Here is a 26,358-nt window from a genome sequence, read left to right on the forward strand (position 1 = left end):
ATCTCCTCCCTCCTCCACACCCCCCGCCCCCGGGATCGTGAGGCTCCCTCCCAGTACCGGCCAGTGAGTACACAAAGCGGCGGGTGAGGGGAAGCTTCCCAGGCGCGCACAGAGCAGTGAGATCACTGGCGTTATAAATATCCCGGTACTAGCGCCGAGATCCGCTCCGGTGGCCTCTCTCTCTCTTTCCTTTTCTCTTCCTCGAGGCTATGTCCACCCTGTGCGGCGAGGTGGGCAGCGCCAGAGGCACTCAGCCGCGCGGGGGCTACAGAGCCCAGGACCAGCCCTGCAAGATGCACTTAGGACCCCCGCGGCTGGAAGAATGAGCTTATTCTTCTTCTTCCTCCTCTTCCTCAGTCACCTAATCCTCAGCGCCTGGGCTCACGAGGAGAAGCGCCTCGCCCCCAAAGGGCAACTCGGACCCGCTGTCACTGATAGGAACCCGGGACAAGCCAACGGTGGCAGGAGCAGCAGTAGTAGCACGACTTCTTCTTCTTCTTCTTCCTCTGCTTCCTCCGTCCCGGCGGCTTCTCTGGGCAGCCAAGGAAGCGACTTGGAGCAGAGCAGTTTCCAGTGGAGCCCCTCGGGGCGCCGGACTGGCAGTCTGTACTGCCGAGTGGGCATCGGTTTCCATCTACAAATCTACCCGGATGGCAAAGTCAATGGCTCCCACGAAGCCAATATGTTAAGTAAGTTGCTCACCCTCCTACAAAATCCATCCTTGGCAGGCGGCAGGAGATTCAGGAGGGGCACCGGCTGTTCCATGAGACACGGGCTCCTCTTCCTGAGTCCCGGCTACTGGGACTCAGCTGGGTATTGAAACAGCCGGGCGGGTTGGTTGGAGAGGCATCTGTATGGGCGCGCACACACGCACTCCTCTGTGGACCTGAGGAACGGCGATCCCTTAGGTGTAGGTTGCCTGGAGGCTGGTGTGCAGAGGCACCTTGTTTCCAGCTTGTCTTTGGCGCCAAAGACGAGCCTCTAGCCATGCCTGGAGAAAAAAACAAAATTCTCGTTCCTTTTCCTTGTTCAGTTTCTGTTTACCTTCTGCTCATGAACCAGGCTGGCATTTTTCATTAGGCAGCAAAGGGCATCCCTTTTCGCGACCCCGTAACTGAAGTTTTTTTTTTATAAGAACCAAACCTTAAATACATTGCCCCGAACGCTACCATAAACCTTAAATTAACATCACAGACACATACTTAGTGTATATAAATTATATATACTTGCATATATATGCATATATGTGTTTTGTGTATGTGTGTTTATACCCACGGACACACACACACACACACAAACCCACCCACAACAGCTTGTAAGAAGAGTGATCTGGAAAACTGGGCACGTTTAGAGAGACCTGAGGGACGCTGGAATTATTGACTCCAGAGTTGGGGTGAGTAACTTAAGTCATGGCAGCAGCTTTGTTACGAAGGTTGGACAACCTTTGGCCCCCAAGGACAATTCGAAGAAAATTTTTTATTTTAGAAGAACCCCAGAGGAGGTTCAATTCAGCACAGGTGTAAACTATGTAGATTAAAAAAAAAAAAAAAAAAAAACAAGTTAGACCTATTATTTCTAATCTTTCTCTTTAGCAGTCTCTCTCATTTCCTCCTTTCTCATCTCCCATTCCCTTCCACCCCATCTGCGTTTCCAGACCATCACAGAGGCGCCTCTGGTTCCTCTCACTGCCTCTAGGAAGCTTAGCGGAGACATGATTAGGGGTGTGTGTCGGGCTGAGGCGGTCTCTGCGGGGCTTGTCCTGGTAAAGTCAGATCGCTCTTGTGGCGGGGGTCAGTCTACCAGAAAGAACCACAACCCGAGCCTCTTGAGATGCGTAAGGAGAACCGGAACGTGACCGGGAGATAGCGCTGCTCGCCTGACCCGGGATCTGGAGTGTAGCTCCCAGGAGTACGTAAATTGCTCGGTCTCATACCAGCCACCCCTCGAGCCACTGAGCTCCTCCTTCCCTAGGTTCCCGAGGAGCGCGCGCTCCACTGAAGGGCTCTCATCCTGACAACCGCCTCCGGAGCGGGGCTGGAGGTAGGCACATCTGTGGGGTGGCCGGCTGGCAAACCTTCTCCGGGGGATTAAGGAGACTAGGTGTGGGAGACCTGTGGTTCGCGACGCGAGGGGAGCAGATCCACGCCCGCCCCCTGCCTCCGTATACTCTCTTGTGCAGTGCGGCTCCAGCTGGAGGCATTCGCTGGTGGTCAGGTGGTCTGGAGCACCAGTGGGAGAGGAACTCTTCCGCATACACCCCAACCAGCCCGCGGTCTCCCACATGCTGCCACACTTTCCCTAGAGGAGACTGCCTCCACGTTTTAGGGTTCATTTCACTCTTATAAAGTAACTCTCCACTTATGGTGATAAAGGGAAGGTCTGTTGGGGTGAAGGGAAATTTTCCTATATATCAGGCTTGGGAGGTGTGTTTATTTCAGAATATCAATTTGTCCTTCTCATTTTGTCCCACCCAACTCTTCTCTCCATTAGACATCAGAATGTCTTCTTCATTTTCAGCAACACTTACTCCTTTCTCATGCAAGGAAACTTCCTATATTCTGTTCTCCTTGTACTTTATCCAGGAACTCAGCACTAACAGAGCTACTCCCAAGGAAAGACTCAAAGTTAGCATGTCACCAGCAGCAGTTTGGAACCCAGGCTACAAGAGTGTGTCTGGGGTGGGTTTTGTTGTAACTGTGATCTTTACAACAAGGCTCATTTCTAAGATATTCATCCTCCTCCCTACAAAGTATCTTCAAGAGACGAAGAAAGTTTTGGAGCCTAGGCCTTGCCAGGGGAAGTTGCAGAAAACATAGGTGGGAAACTGAGAACAGGTCAATAAAGGATACTTTCAGCCAAAAAAAAAAAAAAACATAAAAAAACATTGACCTGTGTCTGTTATTTCCAAGGTATAACATTTAAAAATCCATATTGAAAGATATGTATGAAAGAAGAGGGAAGTTTCTAAGTAGTGCCTAGATAAAATTTTCTTAATTTAACAAACCCTTTCATAATTTATTCCAGTTTACAATAGCCCTTCAGATTTTAGTCTCTGTTTTTCTTATGGTTTATGTTCGTTCGCTTACTCATCCTTTTATTCTTGCACCCAATATAGGGTCCTACCTCACAAGGCTTTGTATTTTCGTTATCTTTGTGTTAGGTTTTCATTTTTAATTCTTGTTCTTGTTCTTTTTCTTCTTCTTGTTCTTTTTTCTTTGACTCCCATAGATTTTTCTTACAGAGAAAAACTTGACATAAATGCTTCAAGTCATATTGATTTTCTGTGTTGTGATGTCTGCAGTCCTTATATGGTTTTGCTACCATTGATCAATGAAGAATTTTTGGAATATCTCATGTTTAGTAGGATGGCATGTAGTTTGGAAATGTAAAATGGGTCTCTGCCTTTAAGTAGCTGTGAAAGAGAACCAGATGACTGCTAACTTGCAGCTGGTCATGCACCTCTTTGAAGGCAGCACTTGATAGTTCCCTGACACTTATTCAAGTAAGGTCCTGGCCATGGACTCTTTCTTTTTACATCATCATCTAACTCTATTGTCTGTGAGTTAGCAATAATGGAAAACTCATATTTTTTCAGTCATAAGCTTGCTACTTCAGAAGAGTCAAATCTTTGTCATGAAAGGGCATTCTAACAGATTATCATAAATCCAATAGTTTTCTGTAGTATTTGCCAGATAGAACGTTGAATATAGACATATTTCACAATTATTATTTGACATTAAATTTTTTGCCATTTGTGGATATTTTCAAGTTTCACCATCAGAAGAACACTCGGGCCATAGATTTTGAAGCCTACTTGGCTTACTGTAGATGTACAAATTCATATATTGTTAGTTTGTCTTACACAATAGTTATCCCAAGTTTTGAAGATGGGAAATGGAATTAAATGCATCACATATAAATTCCTATTGTAGGGTACACTGACGAGGGATGAGGAAAGAGAGACAAGACAGACTTTAAGATCCAGATACTGCATAGAAATAAAGGCATTGCTTTTATTTATATGCTTTCAAGTTCAGTTTCAATACAATGCTTCTATTGGCTTGTCTTGGGTTACTGGGGAATAAACAATCAGAAAATTGTCAATTTAGAAAGGAGTAGCTTAAAGTCATTGAAATACAAAGCCAAAATATTCACATAAAATATGAAAATTCCAATTACACATTTTGTCTATATAGAACCCTCAATTTTACTGATTTTTAAAATATTTTTATGTCATCTAGAGTCAATCTTTAGACAATTCACCAAGCCTAGGTAAACCGGTATCTATATACACTGTATTAAAAACCTCAGAATTGCTGACTATGCTATTAATTTGACCAATGAAGAGTGCTAAACTAGATATTTTCAAGACTATATAATTTCAAAGATACTCTGATAACTTGACAAATATCTGTTGTCATGTGGATGCAAGTAGAGAGACTTCAGTTTTAAATTATTTTTTCTTGGGGAATTTTTAGGTGGACTGTTTAAGTTTATAAATGAATGCAATATCTGTGCCTTTCAATATCTTTTTTCACTGAGAAAAGGGAGAAATTTATATAATTGTATCAACCACCATCAATAGTGTCCTATTATATTAAAAATTCTGAGTATATGTTTTATTAGTGAAATAATCTTACTTTGAATGCATGTTTATGCTTGTAAACATTAAATAGTTTGTGGATTATTAAATGGATTAAATAGTTTGTGTATAATCCAAGACACACCAAGAAATTCTTACCTTATAATACCTCCTTCATTAAATCTAGGTGTCAGCCCTGAAATTCCACTAATACAGAATAATTCTTTCTATTAAGCAATGCCATCTTCTTTTTTATTTATGTTTTATTACTTTTAAAGAAATACTGATTTTAGTTAAACATAAGGAAAACTCTAGGCATCTGTCATCTTTTAGCCTAAAAAAACTGTTGTGACAAGGCAGTTTTTTCCACCATTCTTGTTACATGGCACCAGTTACAAAAAAAAAAGTTTCTGAAAGTGTCAAACATAAAGATAGAAGTCTGAGATTAAAATAAAAGTATATGAAAAAATGCAAAAAACTTGTCAACATTGTTTCTTACTCTACAAAATAGCACTGGCAAGAAGAGTGAAAGATGTTAAAGACTATTACAACAGCATTTCTGAAGTGCACCTTGTCTGACCTCCCATTCCCCTTAAAAATGACTTATCATGGAATAAAAAAGGATTAAAAAATCTCTGGAGACTTTTATTTTAGATTTTCCCTGCCATTTCTTAGATGAGGGTAAAGCATGAGGAATGTGCTCCTGCCCCCGGCTGTCACTGCTTCTGAGTTTAAAAAAGGGATGAGGAATTGGTGTGACATACTTCGAAGCTGGAGACCTTTGCCTGAGTAGGAGGAATCTGGAGGTGCATCTTTCAGGAGGGGATTTTCTTACTTAAGCTCCCTCTTTCACTCCCCTCACATGGGGATGAGGATATATTGAGAAGCCACATTTGTCTATATGATATATGGCAGCTGATAATTGGGCCCATTTCTTCCTGAGCTCCCCAGGGCACTACTGCAGTGACTGGGAATGATTTAGCTAAGGGTGGCCCTGTCCTCGGGTCTGTGGGAGAAAAATAGCCATGAATGTGATGACAATATCATCCCTGCTTCTATCATCATTGTGGAAAATATTCTAAATGGGCCCCAAGAGTAGACTCTGATCCTTATTCTGCAGCAAGGGGAATGTGCCGGGTAAGGTTAAGAAGGACATATACTTCATTTACTTCTGCTAGTCCTAGGAAAAAAAAACATCCTGGATGCTTAAAGTCTCCCTTAGCTACATGTCTGTCTACAACTGCACACTCCTGTAAACGCAGAGCTGCAGACATTAAAATATTAAAGTTTTGGCATTAACTGTCTTAGATGGGCTTTCAGCACTAACCTGAGTATTGGAGAGCTGTCAGCACTGTGGTTTTGGCGTCTCTGCCATCCTTTCTCTGAGTGGTAAACCCAGGAAGGAGAAAAACAAAGCAATCTAACCACTTACTTCAAGTTTTAAAGTTTTAGAAGAAGAAACAAGCATCGTGTTTGGCCGCTCTGAGCAGCCCTGTCTGAATTGTGCACAAAGAGGTGGCACCTTGGGCATGCTTGTATGTGTGGGCAACAGAAGCCACTCCAGCCAGCGAGAGGGTTGGGTGGCTCTGCTCCCACCGAATGGTTGGGAGAAACTGAGTTCCGCACTGTGACCATGTAGCCGGGCCTTCCTAAGAAGGCCAGCGCCCCAAATGCCCTCTTCTTTTGATCTTCTCAAATGGGAGCACACTAACAATAATGCATTGTCACTGGCACTTTAAGGTGAATTAATTTATACTGACTCCTCTCCTCCTAAACAAGAGAAGGCCATAATGTCAAGAGAGTACTAAAACACGTATCCATACCTGTGCGCACGTGAGATGTCCTGAAAAGGGAGAAGAAGAGAGTGAAAGGGTCAAGTAAAACAATCCAATTTAGCAAACTTTCATTGAATATCTATGATCTGTGAGACAAACTTGGCCTACGGTTTGGCTTATGGATACTGTCTTGGCATCCACAAGGTTAATTGTAAATTTTCATCAATTTAATTATTACTGACTGTGAATGGTAAAGGTCAGTAAATTATTGAAATTAAAAAAATCAGATTTAGAGAAATGCTTTCTGGGAGTTCATATATGGGCAATTTAATGCACATAGGTTAAAAACATTATATAGAATTCTTTAGTGTGCTACTTACTGAGATTTGACATAGTAAAATTGGTAGGTTTGTGATCTCTTGAGAGGGTGGCAGGAACTGAATTGTGGGGTTGTAGAATCTGCTCCAATATTCTAGAAGAGAAGACAAGATTGTGAAATCACTGCTGTAATTACTTTGGAAATTAGGATCTTAACAGTCTCCCATTATTGCACCATACTTACATTAAGATTCACAAGATCTTACCAAAATTGCTTATATAAAAAAACAGTTCTTTGATCTCACCTCATCTCTGTACTCTCTCCCTCATTCTTCAAAATATTAAGTAGAACAAAATGTTTAAAAATGTTTTTCAGCCTTCAGTTAATATAATTTTCTTAAAATTTTTAAAATCCTTTCATTCTCAGGAAATGTATCATTTTTATACTAGAACTTAAAAGAAACCATGCAGTATCTAATAGATGCTAAGACTTTCATATATATTATTTCAACTTTCCCATACTTACAATTCACGCAATGTAGATTTTATACAACATATGCACACAGAATATACAATGTATCAAGATCCAAGTTAAATGAGTCAAATGGGTATTTGAGATAGAATGTCAGTTGTCAGAAACTGATACTTTACATAGGCAAAGAGGTAGGATTTCCAGTAAACCAGTGTTTATAGAGTCCTTTTATCTATAAATCTTAAATCTTAGCCTGCAAACATATACTTGATGAGAATTTTATTTTCTGTACGACCGTGTATCTTTTTTCCACTAATACACAATAGATTTGCATCTACTAAACCAGATAATTTTCCAGAGGATGGAATAAAAAACTTCCAGCAGTCTAGAACCATGAGTAAATATACAACCAAGTCTCCCCTTCTACTAACTTCATATTGTCTCTTTTGTATGTATCATTCCACCCATACACAATTTTTCTTGTTCTACCTTCCTTGTTTTTTTTTAATCTACATGTATGTAGTGTTCTCAGTCAAACCCCTACCTCCCAAATATTTAATACCATAATGCTGCTCCCAACATCATTCTGTAATTTTGATAAATTTAAGTATAAATTTGTAGTAGATGCACTAGGCAACATTATTTGGAACAATTTATGATAACATATTACATCTGTGTGGTGTATTTAACTTTACAAAGCATTCTGTGTGCTTGATTATTATTTGATAAAATGATGCTTTGAATCTTCAGGTCTGTATCACAGTCAAATGATTTATGTAGCAAAATCTATTGTAAGCTGCATTTTGAAAATATTTTGGAGAAAAAGATTCTTCACCAGCTTCTTTAGCACTTTGTTCCTAAAAGCAAAATGATTCCTTTCTAAAGAAGAGTTTTTGGCTTTTTACATTTGAAGAATCGTCCATGAATAAATTGGTAGCTTTAATTTCCCTGAAGTGTGTTCTATTCACTCCAGATAAGAATGTTTATAGGAAAAAACAATTCTTCACCTACCCCTTTTCTCCCATGAACCTCCTGAGTATTTTCAAGAAACCAAGTTGAATAATGAAGCAGAAGTATTGCTACATGTGGTTAACTCACATTGCACAATATAAGCGCCCAATAAAGACATTCTTGTGTGTGTGTGTGTGTGTGTGTGTGTGTGTATGGTGTATATGTGTATACACAATATACCCCTCTTTTTGTAAACCAAATAATTTTGTATGTACTTAAAGAGCTGCAGGGGAATATTGGTATTTCGAGAAAATCCAAATTTCTCCATTCAGCAAAGAATCCTATTGCAAATCCCCAATTAGTAAATATCCTCAGAATGTTGTAGTTTGAAATGTTAAGATGTTCTTTCTTCTTCCCTCCCTCCCTCCTTTCTTCTCTCCATCCCTCCCTCCCTTCCTTCCTCTATTCCTTCCTTCTTTCCTTCCTTTCTCCATTCCTCCTTTTATCCCCTCTCCCTCCCTCCTTTCCACCCTGTCTCCCTATCTTTTTCCTTCCCACCCTTCTTTCCTTCCTCCCTTACTTCCTTTCCTTTTTAGGAGAGGTCTCTTTTTAACTCTAGTGAACCATAGTATTTCATTCTCCTTTTTTTCTATTTTATATAGGCAATTAATAGAAAACATTGTGCTTTTCTCATGTTCATATAACATTATATATGAGTTTATGATAAACAGGTAAGAATTCTGACTAAATGCAGATTATGAGTTTCGTCTTCTTAAAATATTCTGTGAACTGTAGTGTATGATTCTCTTAACCCAGTAGGTGTAGACTTTCAAAGTTATGTAAGAGACACTGAGAAATTGACTTGAAATGCTGTGAAATATGAAATGTAAACAATAATGTAATAAAATACCTCAATAAAATGTTTTTGAGAAAAGTCATTCAAAATGCAAGATGTCCCAAACCATAATCCATTCAACACTTCATTGAGCTAGTAATCCCAAATTATTTATAATGCTTTCGGTATCTTGTTAATGTGTTGTCTTTTAAATGAGCTACTCACTAAATGGTTGAGTAGAGCATATATTTATTTGTATTTTTACAATAGTGATGATTTGGGAAGAATAGTTTATTTTATTTAAGTATGTGTTACTTCCAAGGGTTTCAACTGTTTACATTAGTTTTGAGTATGGAGTTTCTGGGCTTTAATATGGAAAATAGTGTATTATCTCTGATAGAAAAACAGTAGGTGACAATTATTTTGAAAAACTTGCAGGAAAAAATGTCTTTTCAGTTCCCTTAGAACTTAAAAAGACTCTATTGTCAAGCATTGTTTACTAAAAGTAGTTTATCATTTGTTAGAAAAAAAAAGTTACTAATGAACCTGAACAAAACCTTTGCATTTTGAAATTAATCATTTTAAATGAACACCTTAAATGTGAACCATTTTTTTTACATAGTGAATATCACGAAAAATGAGACGTTAAATGCTAAGTTTTTATTTTTTTGTAGTGATAAAGAATGGAAAGAACCTATGTAGAAATTTAATTCTCCATAATGATGTTTGGAAGAATCTGTGTTTTATTTTGGGATTTCTGTCATCCTAGGTATTTTGGAAATATTTGCTGTGTCTCAGGGGATTGTAGGCATACGAGGAGTTTTCAGCAACAAATTTTTAGCGATGTCAAAAAAGGGAAAACTCCATGCAAGTGTAAGTAGAACTGCTTTATATTTGTTAAAGAAGTTATGGAGATTTTTACATTTGTAAAACAGAATGAAGTTTTTTTCTAATATTAGTAGATAGGACAGACAACTTGCCCAGAGAACTTAATGTTCTTGTTTTTTAAATAAGTGTATGTACATTTAACCCAGAAAACGGTGTATGTTTTTTAATATGTCCATTTCAATGTCTTATTTGCTTGAAAAGATATTTTCAAGTCTATAAAAGGTTTTAAGGGTAAGTGTGTTTGGAGATATCACTGTGAATTCAAGTGTCATGGATTATTTCTTAAAAATAGTCCATCTATTGAGAAAACATTATGGGCATAATATAGTATATAACAGTCTAAATTAACAGATTTATGGTGATTTGACTATTTTATGTGTGTGTGTCTTTAGTAGATACACTTCTTATTTAACTATGGCAAGTTCATACTACATCAAAAATTGTGTCTAAATAATAACATTTGCATATGAAGTATGAAGGGGAGCACCCAATAATGAAAAGATTCTGACCTTCTGTAAAAAAAATTTATTTGAACTATTTGAGATTCTCATCTTGCGTTTTCATTACTTCAAAAATAGTTTCTTTTTAAAATATGAAACATTTTTCATTCTTAAAAAGTTTCTTCAGATCACTTATACCTTTTGTATTAAATATACAAATTTGATTTATTTCTCTTATGAAAATGCCCATTACTTAGGAAGGATTAAAATATCTATTTCATATTCTTAATGATAATGAAATATGTTTAGCTTAGTTTTATTATTCACGGATTCTGTTTATTTGAATTAGTTCATATGCATGGCACTTAAATGAAGTTTGCACTTTTCTGTAGTGTACTGTTTTGTCATATTGAATGATTTTTAAAAGAAATTATTCCTCATAGTTTAGCCCTTTAATTCTTATTAAATGAATTGGATAACTATCACTTTTTAATTTAAATTGAATGTTATCAACTGAAATTTACTGCTTGGATTTCTATTTTACAGAACTTTAAAAATTCAGCGAGAATTTCATTTGGTTCAATGTCTAAGATTTTATACAGTCTTACTTTCCTTGGCATCTGAAAGTGATTTGTTAATACCTCTTGGAAGAGACAGTAGAATTCAAGCTATTTTTATAGTTATTTGAAGAATAATTGGGATAGTACATGTAAAGCTCAAAAAGCAGTATTTGGCACATTATCTATCACTGTATGATAATATCTGAATGCAATCTGAATATAATAATTAACTAAAATTTCAGTTTGTTAAGATAAATGAAGAACCATTGTTAAAGTTTTTAATCTCCCATTGCAAGAATTATACAAATATACTTTTGTATTATTTATATACAATATAAATTTGACTACAAATTATACAAATTTATCTATTTTATTTTCTGAGCTTGTTATTGTACTCTAGTAAACTATAATATAATACTCATAAAATATTGCTCTTTGATATTTTTTACTTATTTATTTTAAAGGGCAAAGTTTTGCATTTCTCTGAAAAAATAAGACACTAATAAATAAAAACAATATTTGATTAGAAAAACAGTTACAGGATAGAAAACAACGATTAAACACACTTGAACAGAAAAGCTATTCCTTAGTTACTTAAAGTTTTAAATATTAAAACATCTTCAAAATTTAAGCATCATAATACACAGTGCATATGAAGAAAATTTCTCTTATTGGTTGGTTGGGGTGAAAATCATCTTAACTTTTTTTTATATTCTGATTTATGCCTTAATACATGCAAAAACTAGACTAAACTCAGACCAGCTTAAGGATAATTGCCACTGAAAGCGAAATATTGCAAATGGATGCCAATTAGAAAGGTCAAACCGAGAGGTTAGGATACATGATTCCTCTGTCAAATGCAAGTAACAAATTTCTAGAAATTTGACCTAAATGTCTAAGGATGGCTGGCCTAAATAATGCAGATAATGCAAAAACAGCATCTGTTATTCTTTCTCATTTGGCAGGCTAAAGTTATTTCATGGATGCCTTTTAAACAGCACAAAGCAAGTCTTGCTCTTGTCACTCACTGGAGCTCTTTGATATAAAAGTCATTCTGATGACTTTGAGCTGAACTGTAGATAAAAAAATGAAGCCCTACAATTATATGGGTTCTTTTTAAACCAGTTGTCCAAGTCCACTTTTTCTTATCTGAGCTTTCAATAGCACTTTTTTCTCTAGGTGGAAACCTAATTAAATTATAAAGTCATTGATTTTTAAAGATGTTGTATTTAGAAATAGCATTAATCCTAGCAATTATCAGTTTTTATGCCCAGATGGTTTCTTTCCTGTTTTTAGTTTCTAGTTAAGCATGTTGAAAAAATTGATCTTGTAACTTTAAATATGATTATTTGATTTAGTTTTGCATTCTAAAAATTACATCATCACCGCAAAGGCAAAAATCCTTATATTTTAAGGATTAGATGTATAATTTGTAAATTACTTTAAATTAATAATTGTGCAGAGACATATAAATATTACCTTTAGGGTTTTACCTACTAAGTATATTTCAACTAAAAATATAAAATATTCCTGGTAATTCTGGGGAAAATAATGCTCAAACCATACTGTGAAATATCCATGGATAATTGTAGATATCCAATATGGTTTTTATAGTAACAATCAAGATACTGAAAATTGATTATTAGACAAAAATAATATATTTCTATAGTTCATTAAAAGCTCTTTCACTCACATAAACTCATTAGATAATTAGATAAGGAAAGAGTCTCAGAAATGTTCAATTATTTTCCTAAGGTTTCATAGTCAACAGGTGACTGAGCCAGAACTATGTCCTTAAAATTTTCTCTCTCTCCTTCTCTTTAAATACTGTAATACTTGGTAGGCAAAAGCTAGTTTGAAAGAAGTTATTAAGTTTTGTTTGGAATCAATTAGATTGTTTTCATCTATTATAGGAGGCAATACTGTGTCTTTAACAATATTTCCATATTACATTTAAAAATGAGTACTGTAGTTTATCCTTAGAATATTTATAGCACTGTTTATTGGCTATATAAATAGGCAATTTGGGATTTGTAATTAAAGTTGCAAATATGTCCTTCATTTCCTTTCTAGTTGCTTGTTCTCTTTCCCCTTTCCCCCTTTCTTTTACAGCACTTTTTGGACTGTCTTTTCTGTGATCTACTTTTGTGTCTCCAGTACTTCATTTTAAATTTACAGAGGAGGGATGTGTCTGCCACAGTACTAACCAAAGAGTTTTATGAATGTTAGTTATTCAACGTGATGATGAGTGCATAGGGAATCCCACTTACAATGGACTTTCAAAACAGAAAAGACATGTTGTTTTCAAAGAAGATCATTATTTAGCAAATACTCATGGTCAATGGACACAACAATGGCAAACAGAAATATCAGCCCAGAACAGTTGGATTTAGGCAATATTTACAGTGATTTCATTTTTGTGCTAAGTTTCTTAATTTGATAAGAGACATTTTATTTGAACTTCAGCCATCGAAGTGCATACTGCTTCCTGCTTCATTCAAGCACCTAATCTACACACAACTCCTCATAAAGGCTTTGCTAGTATGTTCTATAAATATGATGCAGCAGAAGTCCTTCACCATAGTATTTTCAGCATTCTCTCCAAGTATGAAGGTGTATGGGTTTCTCCTTGGCAAAATGTGCCAGGAATCTTGGAGGTTAAGAGGAGATGATAATTTCCCAAAGAGCCATGGAAGGTTACTCAGAGCCATCACCGTGGTCTCTGCCCTCTTTCTCAACTCATTCCCAAGCTTTCTGGGGATCGAGCACCCTTCTCTTTCTGGCTCTATTCCTCTGCCTGCCTGTGTGTTCCTACTCTCTCTTCCTCCCACTCTTCAAATTAAACCAGTTTATCATGTTATTGAAAGTCTCATCAAGAGTCTTTCTGGATCTTTTGGAGGTGGGTCTAGATATAAGAGTGAAAAGCCTCAGAGTGTGGTGAGTTGAGAGTACAGTTAGATTGCCCAAGGCTGTGCCATTTTACTTATCTCTCTGTTCCTCTGTTTCCTCAATTGTAAAAGGAGGAAATAAAAGTAATAATCTATTTTGATAGTTGAGCATTTTAAATGAGATAATATACCTAGAGGAGTGCCTGGAAAGTATTCAGCACTTCTTTTAAAAAAGATCTTCCATAATTTCCGCTCAGGCTGCAGTTTGATGATACTCCATCTTGTCTCTTAGAAAGCTTTCTGATTTTGGGGTCAGGCAACTGTGACCCTCTCAGATATTTAGGTCAGCCCTAAATCCTATTTTATCGTTCACCTTCTCATTGCTCCCAAACTTTTTGTGCAAACAGTAGCCCCTTATCTCCTGGGTTTTCTTTATCCACAAACCTAATTTGAAAGGAAGATTCCCAAGCTCAAATTCTTAAAAAGGCAAGGATTTCCCATGGTCATAGTCTTGTAATTTTTCAGAGCCCCCTTGTGCATCTTGTTTTTTTCCTTAAAAACTATAATTCCTGGAAAACGTTGTTATTGTGAGTATGCTTCAATCTTTGCATAAAGGAGGCAAGACAGCTCATTGGCTATTGGGGAAAAACATTTTAGATTATTTTAAAGACCCAGAGAGAAGCATGTGGTAGAATTATTTTTGTTTCTCAGGGTTTTAGGGGATCACGTCTGGAGGAAAGCTAATTGCAGAGTTTATGAAACAGGCAAGTAATGTGTGCTTGATCAGCCCTAAGCAATGACCAGAATGTCCTCCTTTCCTGGTTTCAGTGGGTGCCAGCTGGCTTGCCTGACAGGGATGAGAGTCTGGACTGGGCTTCCTGAGCTGGGGGCAGAGCGAGGAGTCAGCAGCCCTTAAAGCTGAGCATGTTTGCTGAAAGGAGAAATGGAGACTTGAGCAATAGTTATCATCATCATCAAAAAAATAACTTATTAAGTACTCCACTCAGTCAAGACCACAGAACTTCATAAAACATGTGAATAGAAACTTGTCTTACCCTCCAAGAGATTTCAATTTACATAATAAAATTGAAAGTCTGGTAATTCAGGCCCTGAAATGGATTTTTAGTTCTCTGCATTTGCGGTGAATGCCAGTTCTTCCCTTAGTTTTGGACTTTGTAAATCTGGTCATAGGGCCTATTTTACTGAGAAATTCTGAATGCGGTGAATTGACTTGTATGTTCAGAGATTCATTTTAGTATAAAGCAGCAGATGGCATTATATCTCTCTGATGGTTTGGGAATTGGCAATTGTTTTTCACCAATCTTTTAACAAGGAGCAACTTCAGGGCAGATAAGACTATAAAAAAGCCTAGGGTATAAGGTACAGGCCTATGTATGATGTCATGGAAAGAGCTTCAGTCTGGGAATCAGAAGATCTGAGATTTAAGTCTCAGGTCTGCCCAGGCACTTATTAAGCATGGGCTTCAGGTGAATCATTTTCCTTATTTTTCTGACTGAACAACCAGTTAACAGTGTCCAGTAGTCACGGAATTCTTGTGGGAGTGAAATGTATGTAAAACACCTGACACACAGTATCCCTCAGTAGCCCAGCCTTTTAGAATTATTATTAAGATCTTCAGAAGGAAAACTCCTATCTTATAATGTATTTCTCCAACAGTGATCTTCACCTCATCTGTATCAAAATCACATGGGATGCTGGTTAAGGAGGCAAGTTTGAGGGTCTCACCTCTGTCTTACTGAAACACAATCTCATCTGAGTAATTTTAAAGCAATTCATGAAGATCGGAGAAGACAGCCCTGTGGTTGATAGTCTTCACTATGTTAAATCAGGTTGTTTATTATTAAAGCCAGCTTATATATTTCCTTGGTTTCTCAGGATGAGGAACTGAGATATAAAATAGATGAGTGTCCAGTGCCAAGCAGGAAAAATGGCCATGCCCTAGAGATAGCATCTGAAGAATACCATTAGTCAGTATGTGGCTTATATGGTTAAGGGTAAAAGGCAGCTCTTCTGAGCACATGCTGCCTTGCACTAGGGTACATGCTTGGGAGCAATTGGAGCAGGGTCTGACTTTCAACTCTACTCACCACCAGTGCTGGGTTGTTGCCTCTGTGAAGGGTACATCCTGCACAACCATACAAAACTGCCCTGGGCTTAGGCCACCTGTCTTGCACAGCCCCACTGGTGGAGGTCAGTGGGAACCAAGTAGTGCTAAAAGGAGGTAGGAGAACCAGAAGCAGGGATGCATGCAGTGAGGAGACTTTTCTGACAGCACAATTTTATCTATAGTTGCTTTTATTATAGTCTATGATGTATAATTAAAGGACTCCTTGAAATTGAAAGATGGTTTTAAAAATTAAAATTACTCTGGAAAATTTATTGTCCAAAATTGTCTAGTGGTAAATGTGCATACTTTGAATACCTGTAGCTAAGATCTATGCTGCTTAATGACCCTCTGCTATAAAGACACTTCATGCATGGCATTAGTTGCAGAGCTGTACTTCGTAGGGTCACCATCTTGCCTGAACGAGGTCGGAATACTGACAGGAAAACTCCACCCTTCGAGAAGAAACTAGATCTCCTGATGAAAAAGTTCACTGAAATGTATGTTACAAATGGTTCTGTTCTGGCATAGCTGGAAGACTTTTTCAGACAAAACATTAAATCAGAAGTCAATTAAGGAAGCCAAAACAGTCTGATTGCCTAACTCCTGTTGTTTTGTCGGATTTGGAATGACTGAGTAGTTGCAAGTTGTGTACGGGGCCTCAGGACTCTGAACATTAGATGACCCTTGAAACTGTAGAGCCTGAGCAACCATCTCCTGTAAAAGCTCCTCTAAAGAAAGAAGAATCTTAGACCATAAATCTTGGGGAGGAAGGGAGAAAGTTTTCAGATGGAATAATACTAGGGGTTTGGGTCGGTAGGTTTTCACTCATACCAAAGACTATGCAATGGAATTAATGTATTGAATACACTACAGTGTGTGTGTGTGTGTATGTGTGTGTGTGTGGGAGCCACCTCAAAAAACTAACATGTGTTTTCTTTTCTTGGTCACCATCAGGAAAAAACAAAGGTTAAGTAATGTACTACACTTAAAAAACCCAACTGTCAAAATTAAATACAGCAATCACTGTAGTGGGGAAAAAGGATTTTCGTTAAACAAGGGTAGAAGTCAGGTCAAAGTATAATGTATTTTATACTTTTTAAAAATGCTGTTCAACTACATTTTTAGAAAAAATAAATCCTAGGCAGTGTAAATATATCCGCTATTCTTTTCAACGAAATCCTCCACACATTTCTAAAATGCAAATCCTTTTATGCAGCAGGAAACAGTCCAGACAGCTTTAGCTTTTAATTTTAAAATAAAAATTTGAAATTATTTAATTAAATAGGAGATTATTTAAGTCCTTTTAAGAGCTAAGCAGCTGTGGACAAATTTACCTTTAATTAGTGAGTCTTTTAAATAAAAGCAATAAATGTGTGACTTCTCAAGTGATATAAGCATAGCCCTCTTGGCCTAGACGGGCTGGTAAGGTGGAAGCCTGGATGAAAGGAATCCCAGAGGTAGTGACTCTTTTAAAGCACTTCTTCCAGCCTGCTAGAGATAAAATCAAGGGAATAACCAGCAGACTTGTGGAAGACCTAGATACATAGATTCCCAGCCCCCAGATAAAGAGCTTTATGTATTGAACCACACTTAAATGTAAATAACTTGGGTAAACCGTCCTCCACTAGGTAAATGTGCTAATAGAAATGCTCTGATATTGGAGATAAACCCCAACATGTTTCTACACGTTTTCTATCATAATATGCACAAAACAAATATCCCATATGGCTGTCAATAATAATCTGTGTAGGTTGCCTTGCAGTGTTCAGACTTTCAGATTACAGGGCTGTCATCAACATTGCAGAAAGAAGTTTGGCATTTTTAGAAAAAGCAAGGAAACCAGGATGTTTTATTCTGGTACAGAACCTCTTGGTCCAGTACAGAAAGTATAGGGGCCGAAATTTTTGGTGTTCCCAAGCCCGAGAATTCTACGTAAATTGTGCTCCCTGGAATTGTGAAAACTGGTGGTCTGGTCTAGGACAGGAATTGTTAATTCTTTGGGAGTAACGGACTCTTGAGTTTGAGGAAAGCTACAGATCCCTTCCCTACAAAAATATTTTGATTCTTACAATAACCCTATAGTCATAAGGATTGTGGGCAAGGAGCTTCAGTCTAAGAGTGCAGTCAGCAGAATTGTTTTTTTTCCCCAAATGAATGCATGGTTTTTCTTTTTTTTTTTATACTTTATCAAAAAATTAAAAAAAAAAACAGAAACAAATCAATTCAAACAAAACAAAACAAAGGAATAAGAAAAACAAATAACCCCAAAATAACTACATTGCTTCCAACATGTTCCTACCATACCCAAAGAAAATTAACAAACCAAAATCATTCCCATATCATTAAGATTACTTTCAATATCTTATCTGTTATTGTTAGATTATTGTTCCTCCTTTACTAGTTGCTATCTATCTCTAGGTCCCCTACATTCTGCAATATAAAACATTTATTTTACGTTTTTCACAGAGTTCACATTAGTGGTAACATACAATATCTCTCTTTTCATGTCTGGCTTATTTCACTCAGCATTGTGTCCTCAAGTTGCATCCATGTTGTCATGTGTTTCACAACCTCATTCCTTCTTACTGCTGTGTAGTATTCTATTGTGTGTATATACTACATTTTGTTTATCCACTCATCCATTGAAGGACATTTGGATTGTTTCCACCTCTTGGAAATTGTGAATAATGCCTCTGTGAAATTCGTGTGCAAATATCTATTTGTGTCACTGCTTTCAGATCTTCTGGGTGCATACCGAGAAGTGAATTTGCTGGATCATAGGATAACTCGATATCTAGTTTTCTGAGGTACTGCCAGACTGTCCTCCAGAGTGGCTGAACCATTATACAGTCCCACCAACAATGAATAAGAGTTCCAATTTCTTCACATCCTCTCCAGCATTTGTCGTTTCCTGTTTGTTTAATGGCAGCTATTCTAATTGGTGTGAGATGATATCTCATTGTAGTCTTAATTTGCATCTCTCTAATAGCTAATGAAGATGAACATTTTTTCATGTGTTTTTTAGCCATTTGTATTTATTCTTCAGAGAAATGTCTTTTCATATCTTTTGCCCATTTTATAATTGGGTTGCTCATACTACTGTCATTGAGTTGTAGGATTTCTTTATAGATGCAAGATATTAGTCTTTTATCAGATATATAGTTTCCAAATATTTTTTCCCATTGAGTTGGCTGCCTCTTCACCTTTTTGACAAATTTCTTTGAGGTACAGAAACTTCTAAGCTTGAGGAGTTCCCGTTTATCTATTTTTTCTTTCATTGCTTGTGCTTTGGGTGTAAGGTCTAAGAAATGAACTCCTAATACTAGGTCTTGAAGATGTTTCCCTACATTATCTTCTAGGAGTTTTATGGTACTGTCTCTTATGTTGAGGTCTTTGATCCACTTTGAGTTAATTTTTGTGTAGGGTGTGAGGTAGGGGTCCTCTTTCACAGAATCGGTTTTTGATCGCACATCTGCCTGACTCCACTGCTCATGCTTTTTTCCCTATTCCATAATCTTTCAAATTCCTCAACATGGATACTAAGCCTTTTCAGATCTGAGACTTATCTACTTCTCAGCCTCATCTCCTGTTAATTTCCCCATGTATCCTAAGTGGAAGGCACACGGAACTAATTATAGTTATTCAAAAGTGCCATGCTGACTTTTGAACATACTGTTTCCACTCCCTGAAAATCCTTTCCCCTGTCACCTACCTAGCTACATCTAATTGTACTTGAAGACTCAGCTTGAATGTCACCATTCCTAGAAAGACTTTCCTGACCTCTGCCTTTGTTCTCACCCTCTTAGATGCCTTTCCTCTGTGCTATTATTGTACCCTGTGCATATTGCTGTCATAATTCTATTTTTTAAGCTGTACCATGATGGGATGTTTACTTGTCTGCTTTTTTCACTATTCTGTGAGCTTTTCAAGGCCAGCTATACTGAGTGTTTGTATGGCCAAACTATTGCTAGTCATTCCAAATAACTTTTGTCCTTCCTTCATTAAACATACTCTTCTGTATGATGTGTGGGAATACATCTCTTTCTTAAAAAACCGTAACATATGCAGTATTAGTAGGGCCAATAGAACCTCTCTCTCAGAACATGAATCACAATGATAGCAGTGGAAATGTACGCTTGTTTCAAGAGGATAATATGACCCCATGCCTCTGAACACTAGGTTAGGTTTTACTGGGTGATCATTTCTTACGAATTTATTCCAATTTATTTTCTTGGGGGCTTAAGAAGAAAAAAATCTTACATTAAAGATTTTTAAACTACAATTCTCAAAGTAATTTCTAAGCAGTAAGAATATTTAAGTATATTGAGTTCCAGTTATAATTTTTGTGTATGCTAATATTGGGTCTCTAAGTACATAGTAAACAGAAAATGTTACAAACAAGAATTAAATAGAAATAAAGAAACAAAAATAGTAATTTTGAAGCAACTTTAAAAGAAAGAAATAAGTATAAAATGGAATGGTATAGGAGGACAGGAGCCAACGGAATTCTTGTTTTGTTTTGTTTTTTTCTTTATAGCACAATGCTTCAATTTTATTACATGCTGAAAATATTACCACTACTTACATTTCCTCTTTTTTCCCCCCTAGGCCAAATTTACAGATGATTGCAAGTTCAGGGAGAGATTTCAAGAAAACTGTTATAATACCTATGCCTCAGCAATACACAGAACTGAAAAAACCGGGCGGGAGTGGTATGTGGCGCTAAATAAAAGAGGGAAAGCTAAACGAGGCTGCAGCCCCCGGGTTAAACCCCAACATGTTTCTACCCATTTTCTGCCAAGATTCAAGCAGATGGAGCAGCCAGAACTTTCCTTCACAGTTACTGTTCCTGAAAAGAAAAAGCCACCTAACCCCGTCAAACCAAAGGTTCCCCTTGCTGCTCCTCGGAAAAGTCCCAACACAGTGAAATACAGACTCAAGTTTCGTTTTGGATAATATTCATCTGAGCCTCATGAGAAACCTTTCTTTCCCCCTCAGGAGTTTCTATAGGTGTCTTCAGAGCTCTGAAGAAAAATTTCCGGACAGAACCTCAGCTAAAAAACCACACTGTATTGAAGTCAGGGCATTTGTTTCAGTTTGAAGCAAAAATATTTTCTGATAGCAAGTGAACTGGAATTCTTTGTATTAATACAGTGAGAACACTGCCTTGGTTCAGCAAGACTTAAAGCCTTTTGCTTTATGCTTAGGAGATATTTAGAACTTCGTATTTTCAGAAAGTTAAATAGCATGGACTATGTATTTTTCTGAGTTTTACAGATCAACTTGAACATACATGGTACATTTTTATTTTTGGTTTCCAAAGAATATTTTGGTGCAGATAAAATATTTTATTAACTTTTTGTTTTTGTTTTTTTAAAGAAAAGTGCCTCTACATGGTGCATATTTTCTTACTTTTGTCGTTTTAATTAATATGACATAAGCAATCATTTTAACGTGGCTTATGAATTTTACATATGTTTATAGCCCATTTGTAATGTGGATTTCTTTTGCATTTTTCCTACTCATTGCACTTTTTATAATCATTATTATTTTTTTACCATACCTCGGATAATGTAAGTTTAGTTCTACATTTTAAGATGTTTAAATTCTCTTCCCCGGCACCAAAGGCACAGTTTGGATTGTGTGTATGTGTGTGTGTGTGTAAATTCATGCTATTGTGTGGAACCTTACTCCTTTGTGGCTGGGTCATATGGATTAGAAGTGAGGAAAAAAATATGAGGACTTGTTAATGGGATTGAGAATTGGAGGTAAGAAAAAGGATTAGAGGTATAAGTACAGTAGGTTTGCAGCATTTCACTGAGATCTAATTCTGCCTTTCCTTCACTTTTTTCTTTTATCTAACCCTGCTCTCATTCTTGAACAGCTGGAGGAATACATTTTATGCTGTCCATCAAGCGTACACTATGAAACAAGCATTTAAAAATACCTCTTCTATGACCCTCTGCTATCCCCACTGTATAGATCCACAGGGAGCAACCCATTTAGAGAAAATTCATGGAGAACCAAATGAGATGATTCGTTTAACAGTAATCCGTATCACATCCCATTGTCAAAAATATTCTTATTACTCAGAGCCCACTTTGAGCTTCCTTTTGAATGGTAACCATTGCAGTGAGTAGATCTGCCCTTTTATAAGCTATATAAATAGAAGCTGGCCGAGCAACATGGGAAATAATTTGACAATTTGATATGTTGAAGATGGTACTTAATTCTCAACCCAAATATGCTAGGTGTAAATCACAGAAAACTTAAGAGAGTTTACATTTTTATTTATTTTCATGGGTAATCATTTTTAAGGAATTCTATGGAATATGTGTTTATCTAATATTCAGAAATTTGGCAATAAAAAGGTATAACTAATATTTAGAGATATGTCTTTCATAGCAGGAGCAAAAGAGCTCATAGAAAGTTTGTGGTTTGTATTTAGCATGCTTTTAAAAAAATTTTAAAGAATACTGATAAACCATATTTTTTCCTTAAAACAGAGTATGATTTATTTCGGTGCCCAAATACCAAGTGTAAACTTATCAAAATTGAACTTACTACCACTTAAGCAGATTGCTTTACTTCAAAGGTAGCAAACTATTTATATCCATCCATCAATTAAAACATCATAAACATACTCTAGTATAGTATTTTATTAAAAGCCAATAAACTGATTAGACATTGTTTGCAGTTAATGCATGCTTTTTAAAAAAATATAAAATGAATAATATAAAAGGTTAATTAATTTATACATTAAAATTCTCATGGGTTAAATGAAACAATGAGATTTTGCAAACGAAGATATGTCCAACTCTTATCCAACTGGTATATCACTTTATATAAACATTATAAAGCTAAAAACTTCCCTTAGTTTACCCTAACTTACTGTGCACTGTATATCAAGTTCTTAACACACATGAAAAATATAACTTGTAAAATAGGAGGCCAGGTAACATGCTGTTAAATGGGCAAGGAAAAGATAATATTAATGATGATTAACAATAAAGTAAAATTAATGTATATATACTGTGTTCTATTAGGCTAAATACTGCTGGTAGTTTATATTCAACTAAAAAATAATAGTTTATCTTGTACTCTTAGTTCAATGTGATTTAGCATAGGAAGGTTAAAGTAGGATAGCTATCAAATATGTATTATGCAAGTCAGGATTCACTGATTTCAAAATTTAAAGCCAGGTTAAAAAACACAGTAAACTTTAAATTATACCTATCTTTAGTTTACTGGCCATTCACAATTACATTTAATTAATGTTCAGTGAAGCATAAAGTTACCTAAATTAACTAACTGAATGAACTCATGTACAGAAACCTCCTTAGTAATACCTACTAATTTATTAGGGGGTCCCTGCTTATGTCATTTTTGATGATTTTTAAGTACCCAAGCCATCTAACATTTAAAAAAGTTATTTAATTATGATTATATAATCTAAAACATCAATGAATTTACATTAAGATTTAGGAACATAATTTGCCTGGAAGATAAATAACAGACATTTGGATTGACATTTCAGTTTTATTAATTGTACCATGTTTAATTAAGTTAAATTTAATGTAAGATATTTTATATTTGGAGCATCTACAGAGGTAAATAGAAGTTTCCAATAAGATGTAATAACACTGTGTTTTTATTTCATAAAGTCTATCTATCATCATTTCCTACTAAACAAACTAATTTGAGAGTGTGGGTGTATATAAATTACCTTAAGTCCCTTAGCTGGGTTAGAGTGGCCTAACAGTTCAAAATCATGCGACAGTAATGAGGGATAATAACATGAATTATTTCCAAATTTAATAATTATTTTGTTTTAGATGTTTTTATTTCTTGTAACTGAAAATAAAGAACCATAAATCTGATAAGTAAATTTTCTATAATATTGATCTTGAAATAGAAAACTGAATATTTTTTTTCAATATTAACATTTTTGTACCCTTTTAAAGGGGAGTGAGACAAAGTCCAAGCCACGACTTCTCTCATTTTTAACAACAAAATGAAAGGATTGCACTAATCAAAAGTTTGAATTATTGTGTCATCCTCACTGCCACAGCAAAAGTGCTGTACACATCTTTGCAATGAGAAGCAAACCAACATATCCCGTCAAAGGAATTCTACAACTCCTTTAAGATTTATGTCATTGCTATATCTCAGTTCTGATCATGTAAAATCTATTTTGTAAACCAATGATCATATTTAAAAATTTTTGAAAGGAAGAATCTTTTAGGTAAATGATCATGGATCATTTATTTTGTTTTTAGTTGCCAGTCCAATTAAGATCTCAGCAGAGGGTAAGAGTTAACGTCTTCCACCTTATTCTCTGCTTTATCTGAATGTTGCAGAAGAGAGAAGTTACAAGAACTTAACCTGAGCCGAGTCAGGGATAACTACCTAACCTTATCTAAGTTAGTGGAGGCATTTTTATATCCAAGAATCACATTCAACATTAAATCAGCCAGTTGATGTATATATCAAAAACCAGAATGTAAGCAATTTTATGTAATAAAAAATAATAGATTAGAAATCATTATGTACTTTTTAGGCCTTTAATTGTTTTGTGTCCTGACTCTGCCATAAAATTACTCCAAGTCATTCTCTAGACTTCTGTTTCCTTCTCTGTATTCTAGCATATGATCTCTAACATCTTTTGCAGTTTCATCATCAATGACTGTATGAACCTTAAACTGTTTTAAGTTCTATGAAGTACCAAAAAAAAAAAAAAAAGGGAGGCATGGCTCTTTCTTAGAGAAAACAAAAAATCTACCTAGGGAAACTGGACAACCACATGAAAAAAGTTGCTAAAGTAAACATAGACATTTTTGAAAAGGTCTTGTCTTAGATTTAAAAAAATGAGGAAGTGTGAAATTGGATCAAGTAATTTAGCAAAAAGGGATCACATCCAGGCTCAGCATTTCATGAAGGACTTTGAAAATTTGAGTTCATCTGGAGGGGAAAGGTTGGAGGAGTAATATTGTTAATAATAAATGGTTCTAGGTCCTTAATTAATTAAACACGTAATTATTGAACATCTCTTCTGTGATTGAAATTCCACTTCCCCCATGAGGTCTTCTGGAAATTCTTGAAGAAATATGAGTAATCTCTTCTTGAAATAAAGGGAGCTTATGGCATACCTTTCCATCATCATTCCCACACTTTCCCAATTATTAAGTATGTATTTTCTGAAGTCTTGTCTTACACAAAGCACTCAGATAGTGAAACATTTGTTTAATTGCTCAATCCCTGATCAGTATGTTCCTCACATTGCACATTGCCCAATTCAAGTTCAGACTAATTAAAGGCACTTAAGAAATGCTCTTAGCTGATACCAATTTTGAATAATTTTTCCCTATGAGTTAAACTCTTTGTGGATCCTGTTTGATATTCTTATGCACAGAACTTTAAATTGTATGTGTATAGGTTCCTGGCATATATTAGGTGCTCAAAAATGCTTATAGGATCGATATAGATGCTTAATAAAATGTATTTGATGAAGATGATGATGATGGCTAAGAGAATTTAATGTTAGATTGAAATAATCTTACAACAAACGTAAGAATACCTGCTACTCCTCTCACTGGACTTGGATGTCACAAATGCAAAATTTGAGACCAAACTAAAAATATCAGGCATGTGCAAGCTGCATTTTGGTATCAATAAATTAGTCATCCTGTGAAACTTCAATCTTACTGGCAATCATAAAACTAGGTCAGTATGCAAACCATGATAGTTTTGCTGTTTGTGGGCCAAACAAGCAGTCCAGTGGGACAGGTGTCAGTGGGTGAGAGAAGACATTACTTTTGGTAATTTGTTTCTTGATGTGTTTTTTTTTTCCTTTCCTCAGATAAATTCCCTCAGAGAAGACTGACTTTTTCTGTACCCTACAAGGAGATTAGTGAATGCATAATCACACAGTGACAGGTCTGGTTCCAATGTGTTTCTCATTAAATTCTCTGTCGTTTCCTCTGTGGGAAACTGGAAAATTTATCAGATTTTCATATACGGAGGTGAATTTCTGCTGAGGAGGCAGCACAATGCCTTTTACTCTCTGGAGTGCAATTATGGTTGTGCTTCCACAGCATTACTTCATTTTATGATAGGGCTCCCTTTATAGGCTGCTTGCATTCCATAACCTGTTTTCATATGTTGATATAGGCTATATATTTACATTTTTAAAAAGTTCACTAGTTGTCCTACATTTTCCACAATAAAATACCCCTGAGATCTAAGTGTAACTGGACAGTAGAATATTAAATGTACAAAGAGAATACACAATAACTTCTGTAACAGTTACCATCATATTGGAACATCTGAGAGAATGAGTTTAAATTTTAGAGACAAAAAACAGTATAAAAGTAATTTGTTCTCAGTCAATTCTTTTTGCATAAAGGATGAATTACAAAGGGGTGAAAATGTTTTCTGCTATGGAAAGGAAAGGATAACAGTCATCAAAATGACTACTATAAATCCTTTTTGAGGCCTATAGTTCCTGTAAATTATTATTAG

The 26,358-nt window shown here is 36.1% G+C and overlaps 1 protein-coding gene across 1 annotated transcript; it reads left to right on the forward strand.

Moving 5' to 3' along the window:
• The first annotated feature begins 322 nt into the window (after nt 1-322).
• FGF5 (fibroblast growth factor 5) lies at nt 323-20,793 on the forward strand. The gene is made up of 3 exons (XM_037828987.1): nt 323-689; nt 9,703-9,806; nt 20,446-20,793. The coding sequence occupies exons 1-3, from the start codon at nt 323-325 to the stop codon at nt 20,791-20,793; spliced, it is 819 nt and encodes a 272-aa protein (XP_037684915.1).
• The last annotated feature ends 5,565 nt before the right edge of the window (nt 20,794-26,358 follow it).

This window comes from Choloepus didactylus, chromosome 3 (genome assembly GCF_015220235.1).
Source record: "Choloepus didactylus isolate mChoDid1 chromosome 3, mChoDid1.pri, whole genome shotgun sequence".
Classification (NCBI taxonomy): Eukaryota; Metazoa; Chordata; class Mammalia; order Pilosa; family Megalonychidae; genus Choloepus; species Choloepus didactylus.

What these genes read in the sequence shown, in the direction of transcription:
- FGF5 (XM_037828987.1), top strand. Translation starts at nt 323, where the DNA reads ATGAGCTTATTCTTCTTCTTCCTCCTCTTCCTCAGTCACCTAATCCTC. An exon ending in CCACGAAGCCAATATGTTAA is followed by an intron (nt 690 to 9,702) that starts GTAAGTTGCTCA and finishes CTGTCATCCTAG; the next exon opens with GTATTTTGGAAATATTTGCT. An exon ending in AGGGAAAACTCCATGCAAGT is followed by an intron (nt 9,807 to 20,445) that starts GTAAGTAGAACT and finishes TTTCCCCCCTAG; the next exon opens with GCCAAATTTACAGATGATTG.